This window comes from Cnephaeus nilssonii (assembly GCF_951640355.1).
Source record: "Cnephaeus nilssonii genome assembly, chromosome: 4".
NCBI lineage: Eukaryota > Metazoa > Chordata > Mammalia > Chiroptera > Vespertilionidae > Cnephaeus > Cnephaeus nilssonii.
This window is the reverse complement of record NC_137075.1, coordinates 14,540,094-14,563,366: the sequence shown is the minus strand read 5'-3', so window position 1 is coordinate 14,563,366 and position 23,273 is coordinate 14,540,094. Positions and strand designations below refer to the sequence as shown.

The following is a 23,273-nucleotide window of genomic DNA, read 5'->3' as shown; positions in this document are numbered from 1 at the left end:
CCAATGGCCCTCCCCTGCTGGCCTGATCTCGCCCCTAACTGCCTCTGACTGCCTGATTGCCCCTAATTGCCCTCCCCTGCTGGCCTTATCTCGCCCCCAACTGCCCTCCCCTGCCAGCCTGGTTGCCCCAACTGCCCTCCCCTGCCGGCCTGATCTCGCCCCCAACGATCCTCCCCTGCTGGCCTTATCTTGCCCCCAACTGCTCTCCTCTGCCGGCATGATCGCCCCTAACTGCTCTCCCCTGCCGGCCTGATCTCGCCACCAACTGCTCTCCCCTGCAGGCCTGATATCACCCCCAACTGCCCTCCCCTGCCGGCCAATCTGGTTCTGATTAGTCGGTTTCTATGCCAGTCAGCGTCAAAAGCTCTGCCTCCTAGGCAGCCATTGGCTCCTCACACTTCACCCAAGATTTGGTTCTGATTGGTCGGTTTCTATGCCAGTCAGCGTCTCCAGGGCTATCTCTGGGCCTAATCAGAGAGGCGGGGCTGATCAGCAGCCCCCGTGGAGGCCCTGAGAGAAACAGAGGCACGGCTGCTGGCGAAGCCTGGAGAGAGAGAGGCAATGGCTGATCAACAGCTGCCATGGAGGCTGCAGATCAGACCCTGCCTCTCTCTGGGCCTGATCTGCAGCCACCTCAGCAGTCAGTGCTGGGTCACCACGGCAACCCATCACTGACTGCAGGACTGACTTCTGGTGTTCGGTCCAGCCTTCAGTCGGTCGTTACGGACCCTGGGTTTTTATATATTAGGATATTTGCATATGATTATAGAGGCATGGAGAAATGCAAAAAGGGTACACAGGCCAGGCTGTAACACTAATGACCTCAGGGAGGACGGGGAAGAGTGCATTTCCCATGACAGAGAAAACTAAATAAAAAACCATGAGACACTATAAAACAACAGGTCCTTAAAATCACATGTATGAAGTTGACTCACTTATATGTATATATCCACAAATATATGAAGATAACCTCACTAAAATATTAAGTTACTTAACAATATTGGCTTTCATCAACACATTAAGCCTGATGGATAAAGAGCCCCTACATATGCACTTTCACAGCATACATTTGGTTGTAAGAAAAAAAGAAAATCCAACTCAAACTGGCTTCAACAAAAAGGAATTTATTGGCTCTCATAAGTGAAAAGTGCAGAAATAATCTGACTTCTGTTCCAATTTGATGGAGGTTCCAAATTGCTTCAGGGTTCCAAGTTATAATCCCTCTTCTTTTCTTGGTACTGCCCTCAGGCTGGCTCCTTTATGTTAAAAAAATGATCTGCAGCAAGGTCAGACGTGAATCCTCATACCACACTATCTCCAAGAAGGTGTCTTCATCAGCAGTTCCTGAGAAAGCCTCAGCAAACATCATTTAATAAGTAGCCTGATCCAGGTAAGGTGCCTATCTATCCCTGAACCATTTACTTTGAGTGTGTGTTGGGGGGGCAAAGGAGGGGGGGAGGCGGGGAGAGCTGCATGGCACTGTTTAAAATTAACTGGGTTAACTCTAGAGCTGAAAGCATGGCAGTGCCATCCAAACCACATACTCAGTAATGGGGGGAGTGGGAGAAGAGGCGGTAATTATACAAAGAAAAAGTGAGTGGTATTGTGAGAGAAGGAAGTGGATGCTGGATGGGCAACCACAACATACACGAACAAGGAATTTATGCAATAAAATATTAAAAGTATTCAGTCTAGTTATCAAAGAAATATAAGTAAAATCATATAATTTGTTGCTTATCAGGTTGATAAAAAAAGAAATATTGTTTGTGTGTGAGAGAGAGATGGTGAAGGGGCAGGACTGAAAATCGGAGCTCACACTGCTATTGGAAAGGTGCTTATGTACAAAGCTGTTTTAACTAAAAGGCACGTAAGCAAATTTCACACCACAATTAGAAACATTACTGGTTTCTAAATATGCAACAAAAAGCTAACAACAAATAGTAAAATTCAGAGTCCCATAACGTAACAGAAGTTGACTACCTTTCCCCCCGTTCCAATCTGATAGATGTTTCCATGTTGGAAAAAATAAAGATCAGATTTCCTGGGTAAATCTATATTCTTTAAGCTCCAAGTCTTGACTTGGTCTATCTATTTCTTTCTATTATCTTCTTTCAACATTCCTAGACAAAACCCAGAATGAAGCCTATAGTTGACTAATCTTGGCACAGCTGGGGTCAGAACTAGTAAAATGTCTTCTGAAAACTGATTAAGTGCTTTTACCCCATACCAACTTGGGAAAATACACGAGGAACAAGAAATTCCCTAAGTATGATTGTTGAAATAGACCTCAATACATAGAAGCATAATGCTTGAATACTAAGAAGACTTACAGTCTAGAGTACCTACAGGATTGTTCCAGTTCACTTGAAAATCAGAAAAAATATATACTAAACTGTATTTAAAGATATTACAGCTATGAGGTAGGTCTGTGCCATCCCAGAGGTAGAATAAATAAGTAGTGGCATAAGAAGGATGCTCTTATAAGCTATGGGGCCAATCCCACACTTTGTACAGAATCATGTATATTTAAGTATGCAAACTACAATGAATCAAAATGAAGTCCAATTCCAGTGCACTCAATTAGAAAATCAACACCAAGTGTGAATTTAGATGACAATTAATTACTTGAAGTGAAAATACCTCCCCTCGCCCCCACAGAATTAGATTTTGAACAAGACTGTTCCTGGATTTTTCTCAAATCCAGTTACAAATAGGAAGTTAAGGTGCCATAAGTCCCCTGACATTGTACTATTCTAAGTCAGAGATTTTTATTCCACCCTGAGAAGATAAAATAACTGAGACAACCTACTCCACTACCTTAACTTTTTGGTTAAATGACTTGTACATGGCTGGTTTACATCAATGGGATTTATTCTATAACCCAAAAATCTGAAATATTTCTATTATACATAAAAAAGAAAAATAAGAAATAGGAAAACTCTTTCAACCCTGCTGAAACTAGTCACAGCAAAGGGAGCAGTGGTCAAGAACATGGATTCAACAGTGAAGATGCCTTAACTAGAATTCAACTCCATCACTGATTAGCTATGTGATCTTTGGGAAGTTACCTAACATATCTGTGGTTTCATTATCCTCATTTTTTTTTCTTTATTGATTTCAGAGAGGAAGAGAAAAGGAGAGATAGAGAAACATCAATGATTAGAGAGAATCATTGATCGGCTGCCTCCTGCACGCCCCTGACTGGGGATTGAGCCCAAAACCGAGGCATGCGCCCTTGGGCGGAATCGAATCTGGGACTCTTCAGTCCGCAGGCTGACGCTCTATCCACTGAGCCAAGCCAGCTAGGGCTCATTATCCTCATCTTTAAAATGGAGTACCAACCAATCTCTTAAGGTTGCTGTGATGTTTCATGAGATAATTCAGCACTTAGAACAGCACCTCACACAAAGGCAACTTTCAATAAATGCTATTACTCCATATTAGGAGTAATTGAGTATATGTTTGTTTAGGTCTATTTCTGTATTCCAAGAACTCAAACACTATATCCTAATTGTTCTAATTTGCAACATCTGCATAAAGCACTTTAATACTTCAAATGCTTGGAAAATAAAAATTAACCAATTCCTTTCAGTGGCTAATTTTAGATATAACAACTACTTCACTTAGAAAACCTCCACTATGAAACAATGAGCTTGCAACAAAATAGTAAAGGGAAAGCTACAGACTACCATAGAACTTGAATAACACTATATTCAGAGGTTCTTCAGCTGTTGAGAAAAATAGGTAAATGGATAATACTTCCTGAACAAATACATCTAGGGAAAGCAGGCTATATTTATTCAAAAACTATAAAAGGTTACAATATAAATCAAACAAAATTAGTTTTTAAAAGTTAAGTGACTCATGTATCCAAATTCTGACCAATTCAAGGCAATAATACAATGTACAGAAAGATTATTATATAGCCCAAAGGAGCAAAAAGCAATAAACAGAAATGCCTTATCAATACAGATACTACATGAATATACAAATCTACAGTTTTAATGTAACAAACAAATCCTAAGTACATGTGTTGGCTACCTTTTTCCAAATTAAAGTAGTAAATGTTTTATACTTGGTAAAAACATATATACTGTACACAACTTTTAATCACATGTAATGAGGTCTAACAAGTGTGAATAAAGTAGAATATAAGGTTTTATGTGGAGGTGGACATTTCAGAAAGAACCCAACTTCAAGTAAATCTACTATCACATATATTGCAAAGATGACCCACAAAATGTTTATCCTTTACAACTGCATACAGAGAACAAAATGCCCAGAAATTAATATCAGAATTGTACTGTGAAGGATATTAGAGTGACTGACTTATCTGAAAAGACAAATTACTTACTTGGGGGCTTAAATAGCAGAGGTCAATGTGAATTAAATAACATGAGTAAAAGAAAACATACAATGTACAATAGCTAGAGGTTAAAAAACTGAATATCGTGGGAAAGATTTATTAGTCTGTACAAGTTGGTTTTAATAAAATATTGACTTGTTACAATAAATTACCAAGATTTTCATTGCAACACTATTTTCCCACACACATCAAAATCTGGAAGCAATATGTCTTTCTCAAATTGTCATTTAGTGTTTTTTTATCCCAACCCTCAAAATACAGACATAGGTTTTTGAATATCAACAAGCCATTTATGGAAGTCATTAGATACAGCTATTCATAAACATTACACAGCTACAATGGAGGTACCTGGACAAACACTACCAACATTTATAGAAAAAAGTGTTGGTTTCAAAGTGTAAGTACTAACATGAGTCACATAAACACACTATTCGATCTTTCCAAAACCAAAATGGGGAAAACCTTATTGCCATTCTGCCAAACACCCACTGAAAATGCTGCACTAAGGGTCTTGAATCCAATGTACGTATCACAGAATTAAAACTCTAGTTAAGCAACTCAGCTACTCATTGAAATTAAAAAGTAAGATCAAACTTCTTTAACATACCAATGCTATTTTAGAAGCATCATCAGAACAGAGATTTAATTATAAATTGGCCTGGATTGCATCCTATAAAGAGAATTTTGCTTAGTACCAAAAGAGAATGTCAGCAAACATCCTAGGGAAAGCTGTGGAATCATGCTCTTTGTTATTCTGGAAGAAACTCACCAGGTCGGATACCTGCAATCTCTCGGCAGTTCTAGGAGTTCTACATACCAATTAATTCAGTAATTGATAGGAGTATTTAAGCAAAAAGAAGACCAAAAGTAGACCTTGTTCTCACATATATTAGATAGGTGGATTTTTAAAAATCACATGATAAATGTAAATCATAAAATCAAGTGTACTTATAAAGGTACACCAATTTTATGTTACATAAAAAACTGTAGGCTGCAAACTGTGCATGCTTACCATAACATTTTACCTGGGAAAGCCAATGAGTGAGATTTCTTGTAAATACTTATGCCATGATACAAAACAAATATGTGCAAACTGCAAGGTCCCTAAAATAGCAGTTAAAGAGTTTATATACAGAAAGATGTCACTATCTGATCAAATATGGCATTTCCCAGAGTCTATAACACAGAACAGTAACCTCCACAGGCTCCTCCATGGCCTTCTTCCCTGTGGGACAGTTTGACTCCTTTATTCTGGTTCTCACTTTCCCACAGTCCAGGCGTCTGAATGATCTTTTCAACAAGTTCCTCAAAGGCACACTGTACACCATCACAGGTTTTTGCACTTGCCTCTGAAATTCAAGGGAAAATGTCATAGTATATTCTTTCTGACCATACGCCTATGTTTTTATGGGAAATTATTATGGTATATAGATCAGCCTACAATATGTAAAGACCCAAAACAATTTCCCCCCAACAGGTTTAATATTAGTGAATTTCCTCAAAGTCTCAGTGCCTGTCAGCTTTACCATTAACGCATCTCCCAGATTAGCTAACTTTCCACCACCTGCCAAAAGCTGCAGTCAAAGCCACCAGCTTTATTCATCTGGGCTACTGTATTTTAAGAGAATAACTAGCCTCTTGATTCTGCTTTTATGGTCCATTTTCTACACAAATGGGTCCTTTTTAAAAAGAATATCAGATCACAGCACTATTCCCTTGCTTTCCACCACACTTAGAATTAAAATCTATTCCTTTACCATATCCAGTGAGGTCCAACATGACCTTTTTAAATCCCAGCTCCCATTATCACCAACCTTTCCCCAACACACACTGCTCCAGCCAGAGCTTTCTTCCTGTTTCTTAAATACACTAAACTGGTTTCTACCTACCTCAGGAAATATCTGCTATTCTCTCAGCCTGAAATGCTCTCCCTCTAGGTCTTCACATGAGTGATTCTTGCTTAAATGTAATGTCATTGCTTTAGAGAACTCTGCCTAATCAGTTCCCACACCGGTCATCCTCTCTTTCCTTACAATGTTTTATTTCTTTCAGATGATTATTTACTTATTTAACTGTTTCCTATACTAAAACATAAGCTCCATGAAAACAGGGAGTTCATTCTATTCACTATTATATCCTCAGTGGCCAATCAATATTTATTAAATAAACGAATAAATGTTGAAATGAAGGACACCCAGCAAGTAAGCAGTAGAGGGAGTACTCAGTTCCTTTCTAAAACTCCCTATACCTTCCACTTACAGCACCCTGCTTCTACCTATATATGATGTGCTCCCATATTAATTTATTGATTCCTAGTCAATTCTAACACTATGGACTAAATTAGTAATTCCTAAAGCTGACTTTACATTAGAATCAACTAGGGTGTTTTTTTATATATTGCCTTCTAGGCCTTCTTTCAAACCCATGATAAGGCACAGGGGCCTAAAATTTTGAAAAGCTCTACAGGTGCTTCTGATATAGGCGGTCCACTTTTCTAGATGAGGGGGTCAGCAAACTTTTTTTGTAAAGGGCCAGATAGTAAATATTTTAGGCTTTGTAAACCATATGGTTTCTATTGTAACTGAACTCTGCCAAGAATCCAAAAGCAGCCGTAGACAATATATAGGAACCTGAGGGTGGCTGTATTCCAATACAAATGATGGGGCCAAATTTGGCCCCTATTGTAGTTTGCCAAACCCTGCTCTACCATGCTTCTGAAATATTAATGTGCATGCAAATCACACGAAGATTTTATTAAACTGCAGATTCTAATTCAGAAAATCTGGTTATAGCTTGAGATGAAGCATTTCTAGCAAGCTCCCAGGTGGAGCCACTGTTGCCAGCACATGAACCAGCAAGGTACAACTTTAGCACTGGGAGCATGGCTTTATTGAATGGCATTACATCCTGAGAGGAATTATTTGACTGTGTTCTGTATGACTTCATATAATGAGATCCTATTTTTTATTATAGAAGGAAAAATAAAGAATCTGATTCTATAGTTAGATTTTATAGCATGAGACAACTATGAACTAAATACATCTATCTATAATAATAAAAGCGTAATATGCTAATTAGACGGGACGTCCTTCTGGACAACCTTCCAGATGAAGCAGGGGCTGCAAGGGAAGCCCAGGTCCCGGGTGCCAGAAGGAAGCCGGTGCCGGCAGCTGGGAGAAGGAAGGCCTACACTTGCACAAATTTCATGCATCGGGCCTCTAGTATCATTTATAATTAATAGAGAAAAATTTAACAGAAATTCCATTTTTAAATTGCTCAGTAACAATTAAATGATAAATATTCACACACCTACCTATAAATAACATGGAATGCTTTCGTGCAAATTTCAGGCCTTCATTTCTATCAACTTCACGATTTTCCTAAAAAATAGATGCAAAGATTTTAAAAAACTACCAAGACACAGAGAAAAATGCCAAGTGTCTAACTTCTTACCTTATCAATTTTATTTCCAACTAGCATGTTTACTATGTCATTTCTTGTGCAGTATGTCTCCAATTCATTTAACCAATTATCCAGCTTAACAAAGGTGTCTCTTCGTGTGACATCATAAACTGAAGTAAAAAGAGTCATTTATTAAATAAGCATTTAAAAATAAGAGCAATGATATCATATTTTTTATATAAAATAGGAACTAACATTACCATCTAGGAAAATCTGTTTTTTTAAGTCTTTTATGCTTAACAATCAGTATCTACTAATCCAAAAGAAGAAACAAGTACATGAAAAAAATACACATTTCAATTTTATTAATACATACTGTAAGAGAAATTAGTTATATCCTGTGTGATAACTGAAAATTAATTTAAGCAAAACAACTGCTGCCCCCATTCATAACAATAAGAAAATGAAATCTGTACAAAAATGAAGTGTTTTGGTTCAAATCTGTGGCAAAATATCAAAAATTTTACATGAATTTAAATATCTATGACCCTGTTAATTTGTTTCTTACAAAGACCAGAATTTGAAAACCCAAGTAAAATTAGTACATGGGATCCTGATTGTCTTCCTCTGTTATCACTTTCACATTATTGTGAATTATAGTAAGTAAAGAGCTTTATTAATTTACAGTATTTTCTAAACTTAGGAGATGCTAAAACCAAAACAATAAGACTCACTGTCAAATTAATAGAAGTAAAACCAAAGCCTCACAAGTCACAATATGAAAGAATTCTCCCTACAACTGGTCAATATTCATTTTAAACCATTTCCCAGGAGCATTAAAAACACTTTTAATGCAAGCCTGCAAGACAGAGCAGCAAGCACTATCAGCAAGCCTGCAAGACAGAGCAGCATCTGAGGTGTAGGTGTAGGTTCTGCTGCTCCAGAGCCTGGCCTCCAAACCTCCCAGCCCAGGATAGCATCTGTCAGCTCTGGCCTGGCTCTATCACAGGAATGTCGTTGATCATTATGAAAATCCCAGAAATGTGGAGTCTTTTGACAAGACACCTAAAAATGTTGGAGGATCTGTGGGGGCTCCAGCATGTGGTGATGTAATGAAATTACAGATTCAAGTGGATGAAAAGGGGAAGATCGTGGATGCCAACTATAAAACATTTGGCTATGGTTCTGCAACTGCCTCCAGCTCGTTGGCCACTGAACAGCTGAAAAGGAAGACAGTGAAGGAAGCCTTGATCATCAAAAACACAAATATCATCAAGGAACTCTGTTTTCTCCCTGTGGAACTGCACTGTACCACACTGGTTGAAGATACAATCAAGGCCACCCTGGCTAATTACAAACTGAAATAAGAATCCAAAAAAGGCAAGGTGGAGAAGAAAGAGCCCTTGGCAAAGCTTCCAGCAGGACACATCAGCTGCTAGCCCATCAGTCATGCAGTAAACATAGATTTCAAAAATCCCTCGCACACTATAATAAAAGAGCTATGTGATACCCACATTTGTGGCTCTACTGCAAGCAAAATACAGTTTAGTTGTTCTGAATCCTGTGGTTTCTTTCAGCCCACTTTTATCACTTTAACCCAATTTGTGTATATTTTGTATTGTGTGTATGGCCTTAAAACTGAAATCAGTAAGTCTCAAGTTTTGATAGTATAAGAAATGCACAAAAATTTATTTTACCTGAATCTACTTTGGGGAACATTACCAATAGAACTCCTTACTATGGTTATTTGATAGAACTAAGTATTATACATAAAACAGATCTGCATATATCTATACTAATAAAAAGGTAATATGCTAATTAGACCGAGTCGACCGGACATCTTCCGGACGTCCAACTTCCTTCTAGATAAAGCCACGGTGGCAGGGGCCGAGGCAGAGGCGGTTAGGGGCGATCAGGCCGGCATGGGAGCAGTTAGGGGGTGACCAGGCCGGCAAGTAGAGGCAGTTAGGGGTGATCAGGTAGGCAGGTGAGCGGTTAGGAGCCAGTGGTCCCAGATTGGAGATGGTGCAGGCCGGGCTGAGGGACCATCCCCACCCCCTGAACGAATTTCATGCCCTGGGCCTCTAGTATAATAAATAAATGAATGTAAGCACAAAAAATAAAGGACAAGCACTTTTCAATAAGTTACAACGAAAATCCACATTTGGTTTTTAAATTTTGTGTGATTATAAATCAATAGTGTTAAGGGCTTTGGGCTATTTTTTTATGACTAATAAAATGCCGCTAACTGAAAATCAGTTTCTGGTAATACTCTGAGACCAACTATATGTGGATTAATCCTCAATTATTTCCTTATTAACATGTACTTTTAAGTCTAATAAATTAGTCTGATCTTTATTTTTCAATTGCTTGACAAAGGATTGAAAATAAATTTTGAAAGTTCTGTTCCCATTGCAATTAGCTAATGTTTAATAATAGGGAAGGAGCAAAGGGAAGGCCAGACATTATGAGCATGGTCATCTGGGCAGCTTCACCAGAAGGCTGCAACTTTACACTTCCCAGGGAACCACCATTCCCCACAGATCACCGTGGGGAAGATACAGGCAAGCACCCTCCCTATGTCAGGGTGATGTGGGGAAGGTGCTTGTCTGTCAGCCTAACCTGGGAACAAAAATAATTGGCCAGAGGGGAGGAGGCAATGCAAGCCCAAAAAATTTGGGAATACATAATCCAAAGACAAATAATTATCTCTTTCTTGTGCCTCTGGCTTTGCTCCTGCTTCCTTGCACTCACCTGTGTGCCCTCTCTAGTCATGTGGCCCTAGAAGCCACATGGCCCACAGCCATGTGAACCCCACATGCAATGGACTGCAGCTGGGAACACAAGCTAAACTAGCCAGATGCTGGACTGGACTTGCAAATATAGAATGGAGATTCTGGGTATTGGCTTTAATCCTAGCATTGCTGAAGATAAGATTGGACTTTTACCATGGCAAGATAGAGGGAGATGAGACCTTGGAAACACAGGGGTTTAATGCCACAGAAATAAAACTTTCCACAAAACTTCATCCTCCCATGGGGAGCTCAGGAAATTCTTATCCCAGAAGCACCCCCATCCTAGCCAGTTTGGCTCAGTGGATAATGGCCTGCGGTCTGAAGGGTCACAGGTTCGATTCCAGGCAAGGGCACATGCCCAGGTTGCAGGCTTGAGCGTGCAGGAGGCAGCCAATCAATAATTCTCTCTCATCACTGATGTTTCTGTCTCTTTCTCCCTCTCCCTTCTTCTCTGAAATCAATAAAAATATATTTTTAAAAAAGCACCCCAAGAAGCCAACTTCCATGGGCAACAGGTGGGGACCCAGGGAGCACCTCACCAATAACCATTTCAATATTCATTAATATTAAATGAAGTTAGCACAATGTCAAGTTACACAAAAGTAGCCCTAGAGAAAAATAAAAACATATCGATCTTCACAGATAAGGAAAGTCAGAAATTACTATAATAAACAACAACATTTTAAAAATAGTATATTAAAATAAAAACTTACCTAATATAACACCCTGTGCACCTCTATAATAGCTGGGAGTTAATGTTCTGAACCTCTCTTGACCAGCAGTATCCTAAAAGTGACAATCAATTACTATTAAATAAAAAAAGTATAAATAAAAGACATTCAAAATACTAAGTTAAGAGTAGAAAGTAAACAGCATTATTAAAAATATCAATGCACAAGCTGATTTAAAATTTGAAATTTAAATGTGTTCTCTTAATGACAAGTGTTATCTTAATATATAAAAACCCAGGGTCCATAACATCCAAAACGACCGAAAGCTCCACCAACCGGAAGTCAGTGCTGGGTTGCTGTGGCGACCCAGCATTGACTGCCCGCCACTGCGGGTGCTGCGACCCAGCACTGACTGCAGATCAGGCCCGAAGACAGGCCTGGAGAGAGAAGCAAGGTCTGATCCACAGCCTCCGTGCAGTTGTTGGCCTTTGCCTCTCTCTTTCTCTTGGTGCCAGGCCAGCAGCCGCGCCTCTCTTTCTCTCGGGCCTCCACTGGGGCTGCTGATCAGCCCTGCCTACCTAATCAGGCCCATTGATAGGCCCAGAGACGCTGACTGGCATAGAAACCGACCATCAGAACCAAATCTGGGTGAAGTGCAAGGAGCCAATGGCTGCCTAGGAGGCGGAGCTTTTGAGGCTGACTGGCATAGAAACCAACCAATCAGAACCTAATCTGGGTGAACTGCGAAGGCAGAACCTAAGGTGGGGGCTGAGGAGGGGTTTTAAGGGCAACAGCTGTTTGGTGTAAGGTGTAAGAAAGCAGTTCAATTTTTTAATGAGCAGTTTGGCAGTATAATGCATATGGCTGGCTATCAGTCCAGATATATATATTATGTATTTTTGTCTGCCAAGAGCATCTCCTCCTGCTGAAAAAGGCTTATCCCCCCATTTAAGCAATCCTATCCTATATACTCTATCTATACTAATAAAAGGGTAATATGCTAATTAGACCAGGTCGACTGGACATCCAACTTCCTTCCAGACAAAGCCATGATGGTGGCGGCCAAGGCAGAGTCCATTAGGGGCAATCAGGCCGGCAGGGGAGGGCTGTTGGGGGTGAGATCAGGTCGGCAGGGGAGGGCAGTTAGGAGTGATTAGGCAGACAGAGGCAGTTGGGGGCGAGATCAGGCTGGCAGGGGAGAGCAGTTGGGGGCGATCAGGCAGGCAGGCAGAGGGGTTAGGGGCGATCAGGCAGGCAGGCAGAGGGGTTAGGGGCAATCAGAGGCAGTTAGGGGTGATCAGGCAGGCAGGCAGTTGAGCGGTTAGGAGCCAGCAGTCCCAGATTGCGAGACAGATGTCCCACAGGGATCAAGCCTAAACCGGAGGTTGGACATCCCCCAAGGGGTCCCTAACTGGAGAGGGTGCAGGCTGGGCTGAGGGGAACCCCCTTCCCCCCCGTGCACGAATTTCATGCACCGGGCCACTAGTCTATATATATAAAAGCCTAAGCGACCATTATGACCGGATTACCACAAGACCGGCCGGTAGCTATGACGTGCACTGACCACCAGGGGGCAGATGCTCAATGCAGGAGCTGCTCCCTGGTGGTCAGTGTGCTCCCACAACCAACCTCCCGAGGCTGGCCAACCTCCCACGGTCCCTCCCCCCGGCTGGCCAGCCCCGATCGGCCTGATCACTGGCCAGGCCGAGGGACCCCACCCATGCACAAATTCATGCACCAGGCTCTAGTATTAAATAAAATTAATTGCTGACTCATCTCAAAAATGCACCTAAGTAAAGGTGTTCTACCACTTTGGATTTAAGATTTTTATCAGACACAAAACCTATTTCATTGAAAGCTATGGTTCTCAACTCTGGCTGTGCAATGAAATTTCCTGGATAACGGGTTCCAACCTACAAATATTCTAATTTGATTGGTCTAGTCTAGGGACTGAGGGAAGTTTTTAAGACCTTACCAGGTGATTCTAACATAAAATCAAGGTTGAGAACCACTGGTTTAAAGAGAATTACAGGGGTGTCTTATTTTAGGTAAGCAACTTTTAGGTTGGATTTTTTAAAGTGTCTTCTATATATTTTCTTTTAGGAAAATGCATAAAACCAAAGCACTCATTTCTGACTCATGCTAGGGGTGATAAACATAAACTGTACACTAGCAGGAAATTAACCCTTTGCACTCGCTTGCTTTTTTCTCGATTCCTTTATTCTAATGCTAACCATGTTGAGTCACACTCGACATCCGAGTGCAAAAGGTTAAGATTTCATGAGGAAGGAACCTCATCTGCTTAAATACCAGTTTAACCCCAGTGCCTAGAGAAAGTCCTGCCATTGGATAGCTGCTCAACTTCTGTTGGGGGAAAACAAAATGAAAAAACTAACAAGTCTCTACTTCCAGGATGGTTCCTTCTGCCTTCTTTCTACTATCCTTGGACTGTGGCTTCAAGGTACCTAAGATTAAGCAAAGCAGGAGTTGGCAATCTGCTGCCTCAGCTCACCATGTGTTTTATTATATAAGGTTTTATTGAAGTTTTATAAAACCTGAACACAGCCCTAGGCCCATTTTACTCATGTACTTCCATATGGTCCACTTTTATGGAAAAGTTTGCACCAGAGAAAACAGGGGTTGGGGGACTGTGTGAAAAGGGTTAAAGGATCAAGAAGTACAAATTGGTAGTCACAAAACTGTCACAGGGATGTAAAGTACAGCATTGGGAATATAATTAATAATATTGTAATAACTATGTATGGTGCCAGGTGGGTACTAGAAAAAAGCGTGGAACACTATAAAGTTTATGATTGTCTAACTACTATAATGTACAACTGAAACTAATATAAAATAACTAGAGGCCCAGTGCACAGATTCATGCACCATTGGGGTCCCTCAGCATAGCCTGCGAGGATTGGGCTGAAACCAGCAGTCCAACGCCGCCTGCCACTGCTGCTCATCCCAGCCCCACTATGCCTGCTGCCACCGCTACTCAGTAGGCTCACTGCCTCTCCACTGCAGTCTCTGGGCTGCGGCGGCCAGCCGTGAGCCCTATGTCTAGCGCCATCAGTCAGCTGAGCAGCACTTCCACTCCTAAGTTGAGCGTCTGCCCCTGGTGGTCAGTGTGTGTTATAGCGACCGGATGACCAGTCATTCGGTTGCTTAGGCTTTTATATATATAGACTAGAGGCTCGGTGCACGAATTCATGCACCAGTGGGGTCCCTCAGCCTGGCCTGCAGGATCTGGCCAAAACTGGCTCTCTGACATCCCCCGAGGGGTCCCAGATAGCGAGAGGGTGCAGGCCAGGCCGAGGGACCCCACCGGTGCGTGATCGGGGCCGGGGAGGGATGCGGGAGGTTGGCCAGCTGGGGAGGGACTGCAGGAAAGGCTCCAGGGTGTGTCCGGCCCATCTCACTCAGTCCCGTTCGACTGGACCCCAGCAGCAAGCTAACCTACCGGTCAGAGCATCTACCCCTTGGTGGTCATTGCACGTCATAGTGACTGGTCAACCAGTCAACTGTCAGTCCCCTGGTGGTCAGTGCATGTCATAGCGACTGGTTGACCAGTCGACTGCCCCCTGGTGGTCAGTGCACGTCACAGCAAGCGGTTGAGTGGCCTTAGCATATCATTAGCATATTACACTTTGATAGGTTGAATGGAAGACCAGACGACTGGACACTTAGCATATTAGGCTTTTATCATATAGGATAATTAATGTAAACTAATTGAAAAATATAATTTAAAAGGTTTATAGTCTGATAATGTAAAGTATCCTGAAAAAAAGTAAAGCTGTATATCAAATGTCAACTTAGCTACCAGCCCCATGATTGTAAACTCAAATCTAGCTATGGAGCAAACAGAAGCTAGCTCCTTTAGATATAAACAGTGCTAACAACCTCTAAGAGGTTTAGAAGGTCGAGAAAAATTTTAAACCAGCAGTGACAGGCTCTGGCAATAACTAGTTTCTTTCCCTGGCCACAGCAGACAATGCTTTAAGAAAATAACAATAAGGTAAAGAGTGGTTTGAGGTAATTTATAGCCCAGAAGAGAAACTTAGGAAAATAACTTTGACGTAAACCACTCTGCACATTCATTGCTCTGCCACAGATAAACTTACATAAATGTAGAATGTCCTTGGCTTCCAGATTCTCACCACTACAGAAACTGGCCCTCCCTTACCCCTGCATTGTTAAAGTAAAAAAATAATTTCTCTTTACAGAAATTCTCCTTGCTTCAAAGTTTCTTATAAAACCTGCCTCTGATATTTAAAATTATTCAATTTGCATGTTTACTCTCAAAACAATATTGAATTAAAAGCTGCATAAAGTGAAGTGGATTTACTATCTAACACAGTTTATAATACTGACAATGTGATATAGATCAGGGCAAGGACCAAGCATGATATATTTTTGTCCAAAGACTTTTTGTTGTAACAGGAAAAAAGTCATTCAACTTGCATAGTGAAAATATCCACAATTTAATAATTAATTTCTAGAACTAGCAGAAAACCATTTGAATATTAATTTTGTTCCCTTTGGTCTTCACTGAGATCAACTTCAGTAACTGCCTTAATAAAACACAATATAAAAATCAGAACTGCAATTCCTGTAAATTCTGCATGAAGTCCAATGTTTTAAAAATAAAGACTGTAGCAAAAAATGTTTTAGTGTTAAAATATTACACATGATTTTGACACTTTAAATGTGAACATTTAATTAGGTCAGATGTTTGAGTCTTGACATTTTTTATTCACCGTAAAAAATATTTATATAGCCCTAGCTGGTTTGGCTCAGTTAGACAGAGCGTCAGCCTGCGTGCGAACTGAAGGGTCCCAGGCTCAATTTGGGTCAAGGCTACATGCCTGGGTTGCGGGATCGATCCTGAGTAGGGGGCGTGCAGGAGGCAGGTGATCACTGATTCTCTCATCATTGATGTTTCTATATCTCTCTCCCTCTCCCTTCCTCTCTGAAATCAATAAAAATATATATGTTTTAAAAATGTTTATGTAGAGACCTAGCCAGTTTTGCTCTGTGGATGGAGCATTGGCCTGTGGACTGAAGGGTCCTGGGTTTGAGGCTCGATCCCCAGTAGGGGGCTTGTAGGAGGCAGCTGATCAATGATTCTCTCTCATCATTGATGTTTCTATCTTTCTCTCCCTCTCTGAAATCAATAAATATATATATATTTAAAAATGTATATGTAGATATAATTTGAGCAAAAAACCCTGTGCCATAGTATTGGATCAGGATTTGTAACAACTATATCATTTGTATGTATAAATAGAAGATTTTTTAATGTGTTTGTTTTCAAAAACAGAAATATGCATTAAGTGTGAATGACATCTTTGTGAGGAAACACAGCAGGGCTTATTATCTTGATCCTATGATTTTATTTTCTGATGGAAGAAGAAAGAAGAGATTATTGAAGATGAGATGTATAAAGAGCTAGAAAGGATCTAGAAAGGCTAAATAACAGAATGTGGGAAATAGAAGTGAAGAAAAAATATAGAGAAAAATAACCTTAGAGTAGATCATAATACATACACAGCATTTTCAGGAGGCAGTGGGGGCAGGGCTATGTTTGATTACTCTATTTGACCGATCCTAGAAGGAGCTTCCAAATGGGAGAGAAACTGATTTTATTTATATAAACTAGAGGCCCGGTGCACGAAATTCATGCATGGGGGGGAGTGTCCCTCAGCCCAGCCTGCACCCTCTCCAATCTGGGACCCCTTGAAATTCGTGCATGGGGGGGTGTGTCCCTCAGCCCAGCCTGCACCCTCTCCAATCTGGGACCCCTCCGGTAGGATCGGGCCTAAACAGGCAGTCGGACATCCCTCTCACAATCCAGGACTGCTGGCTCCCAAATACTCGCCTGCCTGCCTTCCTGATTGCCCCTAACCGCTTCTGCCTGCCAGCCTGATCACACCCTAACTACTCCCCTGCCAGCCTGATTGATGCCTACCTGTTTCCCTGCCAGCCTGGTCACCCCTAACTGCCCTCCCTGCAGGCCTGGTCCCCCCCAACTGCCCTCCCCTGCAGGCCTGGTCCCCCCCAACTGCCCTCCCTTGCAGGCCTGGTCCCTCCCAACTGCCCTGCCCTGCTGGCCTGATTGCCCACAACTGCCCTCCCTTGCAGGCTTGGTCCCTCCCAACTGCCTTCCCCTGCTGGCCATCTTGTGTCGGCCATCTTTGACCACATGGGGGCAGCCATCTTGTGTGTTGGAGTGATGGTCAATTTGCATGTTACTCTTTTATTAGATAGGAGGATAGAGGCCTGGTGCATGGGTGGGGACCGGCTGGTTTGCCCTGAAGGGTGTTCCGGATCAGGGTGGGGGTTCCCTTGGGGTGTGTGGTGTCCTGGGCGAGGGGCCTGTGGTGGTTTGCAGGCCGGTCATGCCCCCCGGCGACCCAAGCGGAGGCCCTGGCATCTGGGATTTATTTATCTTCTATAATTGAAACTTTGTAGCCTGGAGCAGAAGCCAGGGCCAGCCAGGGCCGGCCAGGGCCAGCCAAGAAGCTTGGCTTCCTCCATTGCCGGGGGCAACCCAAGCCTTCTGCTCTCTCCAGCTCCGTGGCTGCCGCTACTTTTGTTGGGATTTATTTATCTTCTATAATTGAAACTTTGTAGCCTTGAGCGGAGGCCAGGGCAGGCCAGAGCGGGCGGGAAGCTTGGCTTCCTCCATTGCCAGGGAAACCCAAGCTTCCTGCTTGCTCCATGGCTGCAGCCATCTTGGTTGGGTTAATTTGCATACTTGCTCCTGATTGGCTGGTGGGAGTGGCTGGTGGGTGTGGCAGAGGTACAGTCAATTTGCATGTTTCTCTTTTATTAGTGTAGATAAAACCATAAAGGAATTAGAAGAAACTATGGATTCATATATTTCTTATACTGAGTGAGAAGATCTTCCTAATATGACATGACATCCAGATGCCATGAGAAAATAACTGATCTGACCACATAAATACTAAAACTTTGGTATGGCAAGAACAGCTCTCCCCTGACCTCCTCCACTCCCCAGACACACATTCTCACCCTAAACAAGATCTGAAGGTAAATAACAGACTAGAAAAAAACAAATCTATAGCATATAATAGAGTTAGTACTACACACATACAATAACATTAACATATATTCATCTTAAATAAGTTTTAAAGACAAATGACAGTGGGGAAAAAAATCAGCATTTGACAAAAGCTAGTATTTTCAATATATAAAGATTTAATCATGAAAAATATGAATGCTAATATAAAATGGGCTAAGTATATAAAAAGAAAATTCATTTAAGATATAATCAATAAATATGAGAGAAAATTCACTAATCAAAAGAAATGCAAGTATAAGAGAAAAATTACTCAGGCAAAAATGAAAAATAATTTTAACATATAGTACAGAAAACCTGTTTCATATGTACCAATGTTAAATCTTAACATTCTCTTGAGTCAATAATTCTATTTCTAGATATACATCCTAAAGTAAGTGGACAAGGACACACAGATGTATAAATTAGGATGCTCATTAGAGCATTGCTGATATTTATGAAAAATTAATAACAATGTAAATATCTTTCACTAGGGTTGACTAAATTAAGATACAGGTATAAGATAGAATATGGGTAGCCACCTGAACTGATATGTACCTCTATATTCACTACCAGAGAAAAATGTACAGAATGTAAAGTGTGTGTGTTGCTCCGGGGGAGTGGGGGGGAGGCAGACAAAAACGTGGAGGGAAAAAAAAAAGTTATAATCCTTTCTTTTGGATATACATATGTGTAACAGTATGTGCATGCCTAGGTATTTTAAAAGATGTTAGCTAAAATGTAGAAATTGGTTAAAGATTAATTTTCTTCTCCATTTTTTATTGCTTCAATTATCCCTTTTAGAATGAGCCTATATTATCCTATCAGTCAGGGAGAAACTGCTCTTCTTTAAAAACTATTTATATGCCTATGATAAAGATGTCACTTCAATAATACCTGCCAACCTATTTATTAGAGAGGAACTAGAAAGTAAATTAAAAACAAACAAAAAGCCTCTTATATGAAAGATCTCATGGCAACCATCAACCCTCAGATCCTACTCTGATCTGTACCTTTCACAAAACAGTAGCAGGGGCAGAAAGAGGTGACAAATCAACTATTAAAAGCATATGAAAAATAAGGCTCCTACTTTAGTACAGAAATCAGCCAGCATTCTTAAATTGTTAAATATATTTTTACTACCATCTAATTCAACATTTTTCAAATTGTATTCTGTAGACATTACTGTTCTGATTGACATTAAATATATTTTAGGGAAAGGGGCAAATAGGCCGCCAATCATGTAAATTATTGTATGTTAGGAAAAAAAAACCAATAGGACATTAGCCACACTTATACAGTTATTTGATATTTGGGATAAAATGTTTCTTAGGAATAGTGTGTCATTCAAAGAATGCCAGGAAGATGAGATCATAAAATGCATTAATACTTATACAGGCAGTCCTCGGGTTACATCGGACTAGACGTATGTCGTTTTGTGGTTACATTGCCATCTCCCATTTATTTATAAAAAAAAAAAAAGGTTCCGTGATTTCGATGTATGTACATATGTGCTTTGTTTTTTACTAGAGGCCCAATGCACGAAATTCGTGCAAGAATATGCCTTCCTTCCCCCGGCTGCCAGCACCGGCTTCTCTCTGGCACCCGGGACCCATGCTTCCCTCGCAGCCCTGGCTTCATCCAGTCAAATTAGCATATTATACTTTTATTATTATAGATTATTTATTTACCACAAGTAAAGATCATTTAAAATTTCTTTTAAATTTTTTTTACTGTTTCACTTCATTATTGCTGTGTATGTGCTCCATGTGAGTGACGTAGGTGCTTATGTAGGTGGGTTCCGACTTACAGCGAAAATTGCGATATGTCACACCGTAGGAACAGATCTCCGACGTAACCCGAGGACCTACTGTAGTTTCAATCCGTAACTGATGCCCAGACGGCACTTAAAATTTAACCACCATGTTGATGTCTTAATTTGGTGATTGTTGACTAGTTCTAACATTATTTACAATATGTTACAAATAGTACATGGAGAAATGAGATATGTAAAATACTACATTTCTATAACTTCCATATATAATATCTATTTACTATATTAGCAATCATATTTAAATAGAGAGACAGGCATAAATAGATAGGTAAGTAGGTAGGTATATAGGAGCAAGAGAGAGATAGGCAGACAGACATGGACAATAAACATCTTTGGTGTTTCTTTTTTTAAAATTCTTTATTGTTTAAAGTATTACATATGTCTCCTTTTCTCCCATTGACCTCTCCCCAGCCACTCCCACCCCTCCAGCACATACCCTCACCACCCTACTGTCTGTGTCCATGGGTTATGCTTATATGCATGGATACAAGTCCTTTGGTTGATCTCTTACCCTCCCTTCCCCCCACCTTCCCTCTGAGGTTAGATGGTCTGTTTGATGCTTCTATGTCTCTGGTGTTTCTGACAATAAAAGCTACCTATTTAAAATGAGGATACTTGAAGGGACCTCTGGGACAACATGAAGGGTAACTACATACACATCATATGGGTACCAGAAGAATGACAGAGAAAGGGATTGAGAACCTATTTGAAAAAATAATGGCTGAGAACTTTCCTAACCTGGTGAAGGAAAACGACACACAAGTCCAGGAAGCACAGAGAGTCCCAAACAAGATGAACTCAAAGAGGCCCACACCAAGACACTTCATAATTAAAATGCCAAAAGGTAAAGACAAAAAGAGAATCTTAAAAGCAGCAAGAAAAAGATAGTTATTACCTATGAGAAGCTCCATTAAGACTGTCAGCAAATTTCTCAACTGAAACATTTCAGGCCAAGAAGGGATCGCCATGAAATATTCAAAGTGATGAAAAACAAGGACCTACAACCAAGACTTCTTTACCTAGCAATACTATCATTTAAAACTGAAGAAGAAATAGAGTTTCCCAAAATAGAAAAAGCTAAAGGAGTTGATTACCACCACACCAGTATTACAAGAAATGTTAAAGGGTCTTGTTTAAGAAGGAGAAAAAACAAAAAGAAAAAACAACAACACAGGAACACTGTTATAAAGATAAAATGGCAATAAATATGTACCTGTCAATAATCATTTTAAATGTAAATGGCTTAAATGCTCCAGTCAAAGGTAGAGTAGCTGAATGGATAAGAATATAAGACCCATATATATGCCTTCTATAGAGACCCACCTCAGAACAAAAGATGCACATAGACAGAAAGTAAAGGAATGGAAAAAAAAATTCATGCAAATGGAAATTTAAAAATAGCTGGGCTAGCAATACTTACAGCGGCCAAATTGACTTTAAACAAGAGTCCAAAAATGACTACATAATGATAAACAGAGCAATCAAACAAGAGGATATAAACCTTGTAAACATTTATGAACCCAACATAGAACACCTACATACATAAAGTAAATCTTGATGGACATAAAGGGAGAGATCAACAATAATACAATCATAGTAGGGGATTTCAACACCCCACTGACATCAATGGATAGATCTTCCGGACAGAAAATCAAGGAAATAGCCACCTCAAATGACACATTACACCAGATGGATTTAATTGATAACTTCAGAGCATTTTACCTCAAAGCAGCAGAATATACATTCTTTTCAAGTGCCATGGAATATTTTCTAAGACGATGACATGTTAAGACATAATACAAGTCTCAATAAATTTAAGAAGACTGAAACTATATCAAGCATTTTCTCTGACTAAATGGTATGAGATTAGAAATCAATCACAAGAAAAAAAAAAAACCTAAAAAAACACACAAACATTTGGAGACCAAATAACATGTTACTAAGCAATAACTAGGTGATGAATAAGATCAAGGAAGAAATCAAAACATGCCTTGAAACAAATGAAAATGAGAACACAACAGCCCAAAAATTTATGGTATATGACAAACGTAGTCCTAAGAAAGAAATTCATAGCATTACAGAAAATAAGAAACCAAAAAAATTTCAAATAAACAATTTAACATTACACTTAAAGGTATTAAAAAAAGAACAACAAACAAAACCCAAAGTGAGTAGAAGAAAGGGAATAATAAAAATCAGAGCAGAAATAAACAAAATAGTCTAAAAAAAAATTCTAAAGATCAATTAAACCAAGAGCTGTTTCTTTGAAAAGATAAACAAGGTTGATAAACTCTTAAGCAGACTCATCAAGAAAAAAGGAGAAAGGCCTGACTGGTGTGGCTCAGTGGTTGAGTGTTAACCTATAAACCAGGAGGTCATGGTTGGATTCCTGGTTAGGGCACAGGCCTGGGTTGCAGGCTCGATCCCCAGTAGGGGGCATGCAGGAGGCAGCCGATCACAATGCTCTCTCATCGTTGATGTTTCTATCTCTCTCCCTGTCCCTTCCTCTCTGAAATCAAAAATTTTTAAAAAAAAGAGAACACAAATAAATAAAATCAGATATAAAAGAGAAATAACTGACACCATAGAAATTTATTAAAAAAATATTATGAGCCGAAACCGGTTTGGCTCAGTGGATAGAGCGTCAGCCTTCGGACTGAAAGGTCCTAGGTTCGATTCCGGTCAAGGGCATGTACCTTGGTTGCGGGCACATCCCCAGTGGGGGGTGTGCAAGAGGCAGCTGATCGATGTTTCTCTCTCATCGATGTTTCTAACTCTCTATCCCTCTCTCTTCCTCTCTGTGAAAAATCAATAAAAATATAATATAATATATATATATATATTATGAACAAGTATATGCCATCAAATTGGACAATCTGGACAAAATGGATAAATTCCTAGAAACATACAGTCTTTCAAACTGTATCATGATAATCAGAGAATCTGAATAGACAGATTACAACTTAGTGAAACTGAAGCAGCAATCAAAAAATTTCCAACAAACAAAAGTCCTGGACTAGATGGCTTCACAGATGAATTTTACCAAACATTCAAAAAAGAACTAACACTTTTCTTTATCAAACTATTCCAAAAAATTCAAGAGAAGGGAAGACCCACAAGCTCA

The 23,273-nt window shown here is 40.2% G+C and overlaps 1 protein-coding gene across 2 annotated transcripts in view; it reads right to left on the bottom strand.

The window, feature by feature from the left end:
- Positions 1 to 1,104: 1,104 nt before the first annotated feature.
- Positions 1,105 to 23,273, bottom strand: part of RAB18 (RAB18, member RAS oncogene family) — a 37,996-nt gene continuing 15,827 nt past the window's right edge. Inside the window, exons 4-7 of one of the 2 annotated variants that reach the window (XM_079769867.1) lie at positions 11,277 to 11,349; positions 7,820 to 7,938; positions 7,680 to 7,746; positions 1,105 to 5,715 (exon numbers count right to left, since the gene is read on the bottom strand). In XM_079769867.1, the coding sequence (XP_079625993.1) occupies positions 5,543 to 5,715; positions 7,680 to 7,746; positions 7,820 to 7,938; positions 11,277 to 11,349 (432 nt within the window). In that variant the 3' untranslated portion in view covers positions 1,105 to 5,542. The remainder of the gene's footprint in view (positions 5,716 to 7,679; positions 7,747 to 7,819; positions 7,939 to 11,276; positions 11,350 to 23,273) is intronic. The other variant, XM_079769868.1, reaches the window with a different exon arrangement.